The sequence below is a fragment of the Acromyrmex echinatior genome, chromosome 5, assembly GCF_024713525.1.
Source record: "Acromyrmex echinatior isolate Ae372 chromosome 5, ASM2471352v2, whole genome shotgun sequence".
Lineage (NCBI taxonomy): Eukaryota > Metazoa > Arthropoda > Insecta > Hymenoptera > Formicidae > Acromyrmex > Acromyrmex echinatior.
In genome coordinates, this window is record NC_141856.1 from 8,871,109 (window position 1) to 8,884,235 (window position 13,127).

Consider the following 13,127-nt stretch of genomic DNA (forward strand, 5'->3'; position numbering starts at 1 on the left):
TATTACTCGTACTTAGCAATATAATTATATAGTATGTCAAATATTAAAATATTTAATAGAATATTTAATATAGTTAAAATAATCAAATGTAGAAATTATTTTGCTATATTTTGATAAATGAGATAATTTAATTGTTAAATTATTTGTTATAAAAAGTTGTTTAAATAGAAAAAACGTAAAGAGATAAAACGAATTTTAATGTTTATATGGACAATCTCAATTTAATCTTAAATTTAAGTTAAAAATTTCGAATAGTTGTTATTTTCTACTTTCTATGAATTATAGAATTATAATTGTTACTTGGAAATTCTTTTTAAAGAAATTTATTTTTTGCGGAACAAACAAAAATACAAAAGACGCGTAATTTACATTTTTTACACTTTCAGGAATGCTCTCGCGCATCCTCGAGTTCGACATCCGACACCTCGCGAGTTCTGATTAAATTTCTTCCGTAGCCATAAAACTTCTGTAAAAGTTTTACAACTACTAGTGTTGAATTTGTTCAGTTGTTCAGATCTACCGCGAAAAATTTCGAACAGAAAGCTCGAGTCCCAATTTGTTATCGATCTAACCACATTTTTTTCATGTCGTAAAAGAATTCAATTACGTTAGATTAAAACAAATTTAATTAATTGTCAACTTTTACAAATTTTTAATAAGGTCGTTCTTTTCCGTATATTGTATGTACATTTATTTCCGAGTAAATTCTGTACAAAAATATCGCAGGACTAGAGGGAGTACTTAAAACTTCCAGAACATAATGCATATATATGTATATTTTAAGCGAGTTCTCTAAACAGTTTACATAAAGATGCTTGAAAAGTTTTGTAATGCTGACCATCTGTTGTGTTGTACAAGCACAACTCCCGTGATATCCCTATTAACTACATCGCCGAGACTAGCATCCGGCACCTCTCTCGAGAATCGACATCTCTTTTAAACAAAGTCACAGAGGATCGCACGTCAGCGTGCAACACAATAATTTGCTACAAACACGCGAAATTGAATTTTAATAGCTTTACATATAAATTTCGCCGAATATGCAAATTCACTAGAGCTTGCCACGTTTAAACGATGCATATATAATCCAACAAATTGTTGCGTCGTATGAAGTATACGATACGTAGTAGCGCGTAAAATCGACTTCAACAAAATTCAATTTTATATGGATTACACGTTAAATATTTTTTGACAAAAAAAAGATTATTATACGATCTATCAATAGACATCGTAACTTCTCATTTTTATGAATTATTTAAATATATATAATATTTAAAAAGTATAAAGAATGTCAAATATTAGAACATGTGGATATAATTTGTAGGAAAAAGTTACAATCCATTGCTTGTTAAATATAATTACACATATATGAAAATATGAAAAATATGTATTAATACAAAAATAAACTTACAACAAAATATTTCGAATAAAAAGTAAAAGTACTGTATTCCATAATGTATTGTTTTGTAACTAACATTTATACAAAATGTTGGATCGTGTATGAATTACTTTGCGAACAATTAATATACACATATATTTCACAAAGAAGGCATGTATCAAACTTTCTCGTTGACAGGGCTTTATCCCACTTTCTTAGTGAAAAAAGTTTGTAATAGCTACTTAATTAGTTAATTGAGATTTTAAAAATGTTGGCGAATTCTGACACAATGCTTCAAAGATATTAAGCCTAAAAAATGCAATAGCATTGTACAATAGTATAATAGTTCAAACGAAGTAATTAAAAGTAATATTATCACTGTGCTTGCGCGTCTGTGGCTACACGATCGAATAGATTGCGCGTAATTAAAACAATCACTTTCACAGATGCATAACGAACTTGGCGCAAGGGTCACCACCGCCTGTTTGCAGTTACATGGTCAAAACCGAGACGAAGAGTATGTTCTACCACCCGGTGCTGAGATAGGAACACCGATATTCGAACTTTACTTGGCTCTCCAAGATTTTGTAAAGTAAATGTCTATTATACTTATTAATTTTTATATCAATAAAATCATCTTTTAAAATAGATTTTTAAAATATGCTGAAAAATAATTTTTATGGCTTATAATTGTCTTACCTTTTCAACATTAACACAAATATAGTCTGAATTATTTTGAACATAATATTTATATCACAAAAGTATTAAAATTAAATATATATGTGTACAGATATATATATATGTATTTATATATATATATATATATATATATATATATATATAAAATAGTACCTTTTAATTTACATATTTTTATATAACTGAAAGATTCCTTTTTTATTTATTTCATATTTATTTTATATTACTGAAAGGTTATTTTTCATATTTATTTTACATTAAGGAAAACGGATAAATATATTATGCAATATTGTGATTGAACACAAAATTTGTTTTAGTATGAAAGAGAATTTACCACAATCGGACCATAAAACTTTGGCGATCTGCAAGTATTACGAGTGGTTTAGACCAGCAATCGACAAATGGCTAGATCTGGCGAAACTCAAGGCAATTCAAAGAGTACGAAGAGCTGCGGAACTCGATCGAATCTGTACTGGGGAATATTTCGTCAAACATTGCACATCGGCAATCGATGCTACTGCGTGTTTTTATCAAGTACTTAAGTTTTTTTATTTTTCTGATTTATGTGCCCATCGCGATACTGCAATAGTCACAATTTTGTTATAAAAAAACTGTCAATAATTATATTTTTTCTGATCACAGATTAAAGAATTCTGGAAGAAACTAGCGTGGCCGGATCTAGTTGGATCTTATAACTTCGTGTTGAAAGTCATCGATGTAAGTATATATCATAATTATTTTTTTAACAATTTTAATATTTAAAATCGTTTATATCTCTAATAAAAAATTATTGTAGATTAAATTTTCAATGCTTTAAATTTAAATCATTGATGTAGAATTTGTGATTCCACGTCCATGATTTAAAATATTGAAATTTTTATTCACAGTAATTTCTTATTGTAGAAATATATTTGTTAATCGATAATTTTCACATTCGGCGCCGACCGTGCTCTTAATATGAAAATAATTAAAAAATACCTATAATTATTTTCTTAAAATACACTAATGTCAACACTATTTGCTGTAGGCAATATGCAGCTCCGCGGCTTACTACGCAGAGATAACACATCAGAAACTAGCGGATAGCGGATATTATGAAGAGCATATACCATATAAGACCACAGATGAGGTAATCGCTCAGGTAGAGATTGCTTCGCTTTAGTATACAAACAGTAGTACACTTCCTGCTTCGCAAAGTAGTTTCACTAAACTATGAGAATATGAGATGCGATTACAACTTTGCACGACAAGCGGAGCATGACGCGATATGTAGCGCAAATTCTATTAACGCAATAATTAATGTAAAAAGCGTATCAAAGCTTAGAGGCTAATATATAAATATGGATCGAAAATATGACTAATTTTTATACATATAAGGCAATTATGCATATGTGTAAAAAAAGGTAAGTTTTCAGCGCTTAACATTATAAATATCTCAATGCATAATAAGATATTTATGTGAAGAGAATATTATAAACAAGGAAGCTATAATCAAAGTTACGAATAAACATTTAATTAAAACATATTTTAAAATGTTATATCATAATATATCCAATTCATAAATTTTAGAATTATATATGTATTTCATTAATATAGATACACATTTTAAGAAATACATGATATATTATTAAATTTATAAATTATAATTTATCGTAGAATTTAAATACTTTCCTTCCATCTTTGAGAGTACTACAAAATTTATGGAACGGTACAAATGCCCTTTTGCATCGCGCGAATGAAATATGCAGAAGGGCAACGTGGTAATTATTAATTTGACACTCGACAATTAATTAATAATTTATGCTATTTTCAGATGTGCGTTGCTATTAATGGTCTTGAGTACGTGAGAAGATGGTTATTGGATCTGGGCGAGGAACTTCGCGTGGAACAGATTCTAACTGCTTTGGAGAATCAAGCAGGCGAATCCGTTCGAATGCAGTGGCGAAATACTATGATAACACCGCTGGAACAAACTCCTGGGCAAATGTTACTCTTTATAAATCAAATAGTTTCGAGAATTGGAGCAAAGGTACTTGAAGATTAAATGTTGATATAAAAAAAAAGAAATCAAAATTGTTTGCTTAAGTTTTAAATTGGATTTTTTAACTAATGCAACTTAATTTTTCTCGTTTTATAAATTACAACCACGTAATATATATATTCTATGCATAATTTCTTCATTATCACAATCTCTAGATGAATATCTCACTGCTCTTTTTAAAAGGTCATCAAGTCATTGCAGAGTAATTTACATTCCAGTTTTAAAACACCATTGGTGCTTTTATTAGTTTGCAAACATAATTACATGTCGTGATAATATCGCTGTAACTATCGGAGACTATATTAACAAACGCGTACTAAAAAAACTGTTAACTATACATACAATTTTTATCCTAGTCAAATTAGTCATGTTATAGTGTATTAAACATGGCAAAAATGAATTTATCTTAATGAAAAGTTCAAAAATAGCTACATTTGTTTTTTGTATCTGTTTTATATAGATGAGACCACCTCTGAAAAAAGCGATGTTTCACTTGGCTTGGTCTCCTGACAGTTTGCCGACTACAGAAGCGATTGCACCTCTTGTGGAATATCTAGATGTTCATCTGGTAACACTTAACTCGGCTCTGCTAGTCGCAAATTTCAATCGCGTTCTGCAAGACATTTGGGAGGTAGTCCTTAGTGAATTAGGCAGTCAAATGGATGGAAATGCCGAGGTAATTGCATGAATATTGATCTTCTCTCTGGTCATAAAATGATTATCCTTCATATTACATAATAAAATTATTTCGACTATATTTGTAAATTGATTTAATGTATTAGAATACATATAAATTTATATATTTATAAATAATTTAAATTACACGACAGAATAACAAAAAAATTATTACTTGCAGGATAAACCAGTGATGTTTTACGAGAGATTACACGAAGCACTTGATTTATTAGTGAGATTTTTCAACGCTGACGATAAAGGCTTGCCTCTAGAAATATTACGTCGTCAGAGTTTCATGAACGCAGAAGAACGCCTCCAGTATCATAAAATGGACACAACTTTCTTGATTGATCGTTATTATCAACAACGTCTTCTGGTATGTAATATGCAGCATCCAAATTATTATTTTTATTTTGTAAATATTATTGTTATTTTTCATTTTAAATTGTCCTATTAAATAAATACAAATAATAATATCTTGTACAAATATGTTTAAAAATATTCTTATTCTTAAAAATATTTTTTTTTATTTTTTGTTATGTAAATTTGCATGTAAAAACTATTGTATAAAAATGTTTTGTATTGTAATAAAGTTTATATAATGTTTAGTACGACATTTAATTACTGAATGTGTTTTTGTAAATATAATTAATTATAATATTATAATATACTAATAATATAATATATAATTAATTATAATATTATATATAATATATAATATTATATATATTTATATATTAATTTTTAGGACCAACTTAGCACAACCAGTTACGAATATGGAGTTCTAACGATACGAGCTTATTTAAATCATGATTCTCTTTGCCTCGAGGTAATAAATGCCAGAGATGTCATACCATTAGATCCAAATGGATTCAGTGATCCTTTCGTGATAATCGAATTATTACCGCGACGAATGTTCGAACATTGCGCCGAGCAGCAGACTAACGTCAAAAAGAAAACTCTAAATCCTATGTTTGATGAGTGTTTTGAATTGTAAGTTTATTATATGTCATGCTTTTTAATTCTATAAAACAAAATAATATTCACACATCAAAAATGAAATTCAAGAAATTTATTACTTAACTTAATATTTACTTTACATCATGTAATGATATCTTGTGATATACTTCTGCCAGATTTATATTATAAGATATTATTTCAATTTAAATGTTAAAAAAACAATCGAAAAAACATTTTTACTTTGAATGAATGTATACGCGTTTACTTTCTTCCAGTTCGGTTAGTGTGGAGCAATGTCGTGACCCCAATGCGATGGTCCTTTTTACGGTAATGGATCATGACGTTCTCACAGCAAATGATTTCGCAGGCGAAGCTTTCTTAGGACTCAGTACCATTCCTGGCGTCGCCGACACAAACACCAGCATAGACAATTTCCATGGCCTCAAGCATCAAGAATTACCGCTTATGCACCAAAAAAATCGACGTGAGTGATTTTTAATCAAACTTCGTAAATAATAGAATTTACAAAATATGTTTCTTAATTTAAATTTCTAAAGTCTATTTAAGATTTCAAAATAAATTCATTACTAAGTTTATAAATCCAGGAACCCCTAAAACTATCTTGAAATATTTGTGAGATTACATGAATTAATGATATAAGGAAAATTATATAAATAAGGAATATTATAAATCACAAATTTTTATCTTGTTTTAAGATATTCTATTTAAAAGTATTTTTTACATAAGAAATTAAATAATATATATTTAATACTATAATATTATAAATTTCATATAAGTAGTCTTTATCTTATGTTTCTACTTCTTGATGCTCATTTTGCTTGCAAATTAAATGTATGCTTTTGTTCTAGATCATCCAATCCTCCAAATACTGGAAACTCGAATCGGTGACAAAATGGCCCTTGACTTTGTGAAAAAGCAGAAACAACGATTTGCCACGACGTAAGCGCTTTAAGCGCTGAAGAAAGAGTAGAAGAAAACCATGGTGATTGCATTGCAATTGCTATCAAGACTTGTACACTAATCTTAAGAGTCAATGAAAAAAATCGAGAAGAAAAAGGAAGAGGAGAAAGTCCATCCCTGCGATATGTCGTCGATTCTCACTTTCTCTTTCTCTCTCTTTCACGCACTCTACCTTTCTGCCTATCTTTCTACCAGCCTTCATTCCAAAGATTCGTCAGATCTATTTCAGTGTAAATCGTGTTGAATATAATCGGTGTTGGATCAAAAAAAAAAGAGAAAAAAAGGGAAGGCGCGATGAAAGAGGCTCGAGAGAAATATAACAGAACTATTTTTGTGTCGAAGAAGAGATGTGTAGAGCAGAACGACGCAGCACATACAGGAAACAGTAAAACACGTCGTAGCTAAGGATAAATGTTTAAATGCCGTCTTGTCAAGCTCGAAGCGACACCGGAGCGACCGTAAAGTTCTTTATTCTACATTTTTTATACAGGGAGGCCCAGATATTTAAATATCTCGCGCGCGCTTCCGAGAGTTTAAGGATTTTCCTAAGAAAAACACGAGTGTTCATGTTTTTGAATAAAGTAAAAAAAAAACGAGACTTTCTCGCGGTCGCGTGATCTGGTTTTCGTCTGTCGAGTATCAACTGTAGATAGATAGGTATCGGGATTTCCATGATAAGAACATAAATAATATATACGACACATGATGACTTTCTTTAAATCGAATTATTTTCACAGCTTCCATAAGAGAGGAAGTCATCGAGGCTGTTCATGGAAACTTCCGCCTTGATTGCGCAGAATTGATTCACGACAAAATTGGGAGGAAAATGCAAGTTTTTTTTATTAACACTTCTAAAATTACTATTTCTTATAAAAATTATACAAAATGCTTAAGTTGTACAAATTTCTCTTCTCTGCAGACAAGGCAAAACACAACGAATAATAATATATATTAATGATTAACTTATATAGATAATGAAATTACATTAATAATTGTTGAACAAAAATAAAATATATTGTCAAAATGAATGTATAACATCAAAAGTATGTGGAGTATTAACTAATACTTTTTTAAAATTTTTTTTAACATATTTTTTAGCTAAATTAAGATCAAATTATTCTAATACATTTCTAATAATCCGAATAAGATTTTTTCCTCCCCGAAGAGCAGCCGCGCCGCTTCAGCGTCGCTTCGACGGCGCGAATCAAGCCGCAAAGGTTGATATTTTTCTTACTCTTTATTGGCTAAAATCTCTTTCTATCTTTTCGGCATCTAATCTTTCTAATAACTAAATTATCAACCGCTTTTCTCGCTGATCCGCTTACGCGACAACAGAGACGCTTCTGTCAAAATGTTTTACTCTGTGATTTCTTCAGCATCGGAAGAAAAAACAAAATTTGAGAATGTATCAGAGATACAAATTTCACTTTCAAACATAACTATTATTAAATTGAATGTATGTTTCGCTTGAAAAGCGTTCTCTGTATGCATCGCTCTCAGTACTAGATTTTTCTATTGAATTTATTTTGCTAGTACAGAACATGTAATTCTATGTAGCTTTTCTAACTTTCCGATGCGACGTTGATGAATTCTTCGTGATTAACGTTTAAAGCATATGTTAAAACACTCATAATCGAATAAAAAATTGACCATGAAATTGAAAACAAAATTAGTAATTATTAATTTTTCAAAATGCAATCTTTTTTAACTTACTCCAAGTCTTTTAATTTTTTGGAGAACGAAATAGCAGATTGTGATAAGGATAGTATATACACTTTATCAAATATATGTAAAAAAAATTTAATAATATTCGTTTTTGTTCTAGTAATTTATATAACTAATTTAAAATACATGAGCAGATAATACGTCACTATGAAAATAGTCGCATTTCGTTTTATGTTCGTCATTATATAATTATTGATATAAAGAAATTGAATGCAAACAAATTGAACGTGCAAAGAATGAGAACGTAATAAAGGATGACGACAAAAGAGAAAGAATTCATTGTCAAACGCACATATGTAAATTTTTCTAATGCACGTATCACTTTGTTATGTAATTATACAAAAAAAAGATAATTATACAACATTCCGCGTAACACACCTTAATATTTTGCACACTTGTATAATAAAAAGGAACCGAAAAAAGGAAAACAATTACGAAGAACGAGATTCGTCTGTTTGATTCTCAATATATTTCGTGCATTAAGTCCAACTAAACTGTACTATTTGCTTTTCCAACTTTTTTCAATCACCTAAAAGGAATGTAAGATCTATCTTGTATCGTGACAAATAAATTAATATAAATGTTTGTTTGAGTAATTAATAATTTTCTTTAGTTGACAACAAATTTACGTTCATATTTTTAATTAAGAAAGTTCAATGGTATAGATAAATAGTACTTACAATTAAATATAACAGTCAAAAAATGTTTATTGCTTTATTAAAAATATCTTATCCTACAGTTAATATCATTCATATTGTCTGTACTTATTCGTATAGCTAAATTTCATATAAATTCATACGGAAAGATTACATTGCTTCTTTGTTTTAATATACAGATAATATAATAGTATTCATTTTATTTACAAATTTAATAAACTAAACATTCAAGAACATTTGTATCCCTTATAATTCAAAATTACTGAGTCTCTTAAAAAATTCGAATTATTAGTATTAATCTAATTTGAAAATATCTGTTTGATTAAAGAGATTTTATCTTTATTTCCCAAAAATAAGTTAGATTTACTAAACAATTAAATTTTATAAATTTTATTATAAAAATATATATCAAACTGAATATGTAAGAAAATAAACTATTTCAAATATTAGACAGGTTCTTGATCAAGTAAATCGTGCGACGGACTGTCAGTTTTGACTAGCTGAATTGGATTTTCTTCTGTACGTATTATAGGTTCACCATCGAGTTTCTCCAAACTTGACAAACGTCGTGCAACTTCAAGTCTCCATTGCTCTACCTGCAAAATATGATTATATATATGGAAATGATAAAATACATCAATACAAATTTGACACATTTATAGAAAATCTATAATAATATCTTTAATAATATTTCAATTATTTATATTTATTATAACATAAAATACGTCTAATTGTATCATTTATTTTATTATTTTGTTATTTGTAAATACCCTCTTTTTGAGTGCATAATATTTAAAATATTGTAATGTTATTATATAATATTATCTAATATTTTAGATCTTCTTTTTTATATAAAGAAGATTTTTATATAACAAAAAAATTATAAAAATATTATGTCTTATAATAATTATTAACAAATACATTGATGTGATAGATACCTCGAGACTTTCATACAACGGATTACCGACAAAAACTAGATCTCGAAGATTTACAAGTTCTTGTAGCCTTGCAAATTCGTTCCATTCTCGCACCAAATTATTAGATATGTAAAGTACATGAAGATTTCTCATTGCCTGAATGCCCTTCATCTTCTCAATGCAATTATAGGAAATCCATAGTTCTTCGAGAGTGTCGCCTAAAGGTTCAAGACCAGCAAATCCTTTGATTAAATTACGACCTAATGATAAGATCTTCAAATTTTTCAGAGTTCCAACGCCTACAAAAAACAATTTTTAAAAATTAATTTTTTGCATGCTATACAATATTTTCCTATCACATAATTTTGCTACTGCTAAAATTACTACAATTTATTATCAACATTAAAATCATGCGTGTTGTATCGTAATAATTATCAATAAAAATTCTATAATAAAAACTTATCATGTAATAAAAAACGTTAAGTAAATTTAATATGCTACGACAAAATATTTGAAGTTTATACGAATCGAATAATTGTCTCGAAATTACGAAATTACGAAATTACACAACATATAATGAATAATACTGATTCTTATCACGAATAAAGTGATAACTACAATTGAAAACATTAATGTGTGTTCTTGCACATTCCATTTCGTAATGACATGAAATTCATTAATCGTAATCATATTTACATCGTGATGTGTCGCGTTACTAAGCGGTCACACGCTTGAATATGCATACATTATGCATCGCCGATGGTGTCACGAGTCCGAATACGCATCATTCTGATGCAACATCTAAAATGTATCGTGATTTGCATAAATCGATCAAATCGTGAATAACCGCTGATTAATCTATTCAAGATAAAAATCGCTGATTAATCTATTCAAGATAAAAAAAAACCCTTAGCAAAAATAAAAATCGGGACGTAAGTCGAATATAAATATTAATATTCTAAACGTAAACGTCTCTTTTACATTTCGCTGTCTCAATTTCGTTTACTAGAAGCTTCAGTTATTTCTTTCTTTACATTCGACTTATATTTTAATTTTTAATTTTATCACACTCGCAAGGAAAAATAGTTTCAAAAATTCTTTATCTTTGCAAAAATATGTATGCTTATGCTTTCAAAATTTGTAAGACGAAATTACTTTTTAGAATTAATTAATATTATATAACTACTTATTAGAAGCAAAGAGAATAATTATTTTAATAAGGAAATCGTCGCGTCGTGTCGTGTAATTTCGTGTAACATTCCATAAGTCATCATACAGAATTTTTACGCAACTTAGAATTTTTTCACAATTTCGTAATACATTAAATTTTACTTTACCTGCAATCTTTTCAATCATATTTGTCGATAGGGAGAGTTTTTCACAATTTACCAAAGTTGCCAGCGCGTTGTCCATCTTTTCTATTGGCGGCCATTGAAAGCTCAAGATTACTTCTGTCGCCGCAGCTGCATTTTGTTGATTCTCTTCCTCCCATCGCCGTATAGCTTCTTTGCATGTAGTTGGTTTTGCCGATGCCATGGTTGATTTACCAGATGCCATGGTTGTATCACAATAATACGTTTTCTCAACATTGGTAAAGACTTCCAAAAAATCTAATTTTTTTTTTATTTGTTACACTCAATTTAAATATTATAAAATATCTGTCAAAAGAAACATATACGTCTCATTGTGTCAATATTTCAATTTTAATACAAATAACAGCACAGAAAGTATGATATGCTTAATGTATAAATGCAGAAACATAATTGATAACATGGTAAAATATTTTATTACTTAATTACACCATTAATTAAAGAAGTGTAACAATTAATAATTGCACTAATTAACGCTAAACAATTTCAATATCCGAGCTTAATTTCTTCAGAATCCAATTGTCAACTATTCATTACATCAATTAGCAAAATTAAATATATCGCAATTATAGACAATGTGTTTTTATGCATTAGCATATTATAAACGAATGAAAAATTTGCATTTGACGATCATAAAGAGAGCTCGTAGGCACGTGCAACTATTCTGTATTATGTGCATATTATTTTATCTTGTATATAAATGTACATAACTACCTGGTGTAAGCTATCAACAATGACAATAAGAATGTTCAATTTCACATTTTTTATTTGCATTAATATGTATATAAAATTGGAGTATATGTGCAAAAATCAACAGTTGATCCGATATACTTCACATTCTTCATCGCTGGTTCTTTAAAGCCCAAGAGGTTCAGGTAACATTCTGTGTACCGATACTGTCAAGTACACGTGCAACCGAGGTTACAAGAACCGAGTACTTGTTTTCCTTGGTTGCGTGGCAATCTGCCATGGCCAGAGGTTTGCAATATCTGGCACCAAGCAAAATAATCGATGCACAAAGCGCATGCGTCTGGAACGAATATTTGTTAACCAAGTGTCTACATACTAATGATTTACGATAGATATTGGCTTGGAAAAGAAGCAAATACAATCCGAAAAAAAAAAACATGCCAGGCATGCGATCGATAAGCGATGATGCGCGGTAATTCCTACACGTGTTAAGGAAGCAGTATTAATAATAATTATTGGACCAATAAAAGCAACTGCAGCATATTATTGGATCTACAGATTGGTTTTTTTATCATTTATAACAAAATTTAACATTGGAAAAATGGATTATATTACAGATTCACATAAATAAATGTATTTTTGTTTTTTTTTCAAAATAGACAAAAAGCTATTATTTGTTTTAATTTTTTTAAAATTAATATTAAATAACTTAATAATTTAATTTAAAGTTTACATTGATAAACTTATATGTACACATAATAAATAAATTTATACAAGATATAATATTATAGCAAGAGGGGGAAAGTTCTCGAAAAAAATAAGTAAAAGAATTATTTGAAAATTGTTATCTCAAGCAGTAATTTTTGAGATAATTGAAGATATGAATATGTCAACTACAGACTTTTTAAATGGCACTTCGCCTGTGAGCTAAAGTACACGTTTACTAATATAATATTATTGCACATATAACTCATGGACAGATGGCTATAATGTATATTTAATCGCATATTTAAAATCGGTCTCATATTCCAAAAACTA

At 28.9% G+C, this 13,127-nt stretch overlaps 2 protein-coding genes across 7 annotated transcripts in view; one reads left to right on the plus strand and one right to left on the minus strand.

The window, feature by feature from the left end:
• The window catches only part of unc-13-4A (BAI1 associated protein 3), a 102,505-nt gene extending 93,464 nt beyond the window's left edge, over positions 1–9,041 (plus strand). For 4 of the 6 annotated variants that reach the window (XM_087406626.1, XM_087406625.1, XM_087406624.1 and 1 more), the window contains 10 exons: positions 1,825–1,970; positions 2,392–2,608; positions 2,717–2,791; positions 3,102–3,215; positions 3,888–4,103; positions 4,576–4,791; positions 4,972–5,166; positions 5,539–5,783; positions 6,026–6,234; positions 6,620–9,041. In XM_087406626.1, the coding sequence (XP_087262752.1) occupies positions 1,825–1,970; positions 2,392–2,608; positions 2,717–2,791; positions 3,102–3,215; positions 3,888–4,103; positions 4,576–4,791; positions 4,972–5,166; positions 5,539–5,783; positions 6,026–6,234; positions 6,620–6,714 (1,728 nt within the window). In that variant the 3' untranslated portion in view covers positions 6,715–9,041. The remainder of the gene's footprint in view (positions 1–1,824; positions 1,971–2,391; positions 2,609–2,716; positions 2,792–3,101; positions 3,216–3,887; positions 4,104–4,575; positions 4,792–4,971; positions 5,167–5,538; positions 5,784–6,025; positions 6,235–6,619) is intronic. The other 2 variants (XR_015545228.1, XM_087406627.1) reach the window with 2 other exon arrangements.
• A 104-nt stretch (positions 9,042–9,145) lies between these two features.
• On the minus strand, positions 9,146–12,252 carry LOC105143240 (dynein axonemal light chain 1). The gene is made up of 4 exons (XM_011051423.2): positions 12,114–12,252; positions 11,367–11,687; positions 10,051–10,328; positions 9,146–9,708 (listed from the first exon to the last, which is right to left on the minus strand). The coding sequence occupies exons 2-4, from the start codon at positions 11,584–11,586 to the stop codon at positions 9,559–9,561; spliced, it is 648 nt and encodes a 215-aa protein (XP_011049725.1). The 5' UTR covers positions 11,587–11,687; positions 12,114–12,252; the 3' UTR covers positions 9,146–9,558.
• Between the last annotated feature and the right edge of the window lie 875 nt (positions 12,253–13,127).

What these genes read in the sequence shown, in the direction of transcription:
- LOC105143240 (XM_011051423.2), bottom strand. Translation starts at nt 11,586, where the DNA reads ATGGCATCTGGTAAATCAACCATGGCATCGGCAAAACCAACTACATGC. An exon ending in TATGATTGAAAAGATTGCAG is followed by an intron (nt 10,329 to 11,366) that starts GTAAAGTAAAAT and finishes TGTTTTTTGTAG; the next exon opens with GCGTTGGAACTCTGAAAAAT. An exon ending in CGTTGTATGAAAGTCTCGAG is followed by an intron (nt 9,709 to 10,050) that starts GTATCTATCACA and finishes CATATTTTGCAG; the next exon opens with GTAGAGCAATGGAGACTTGA.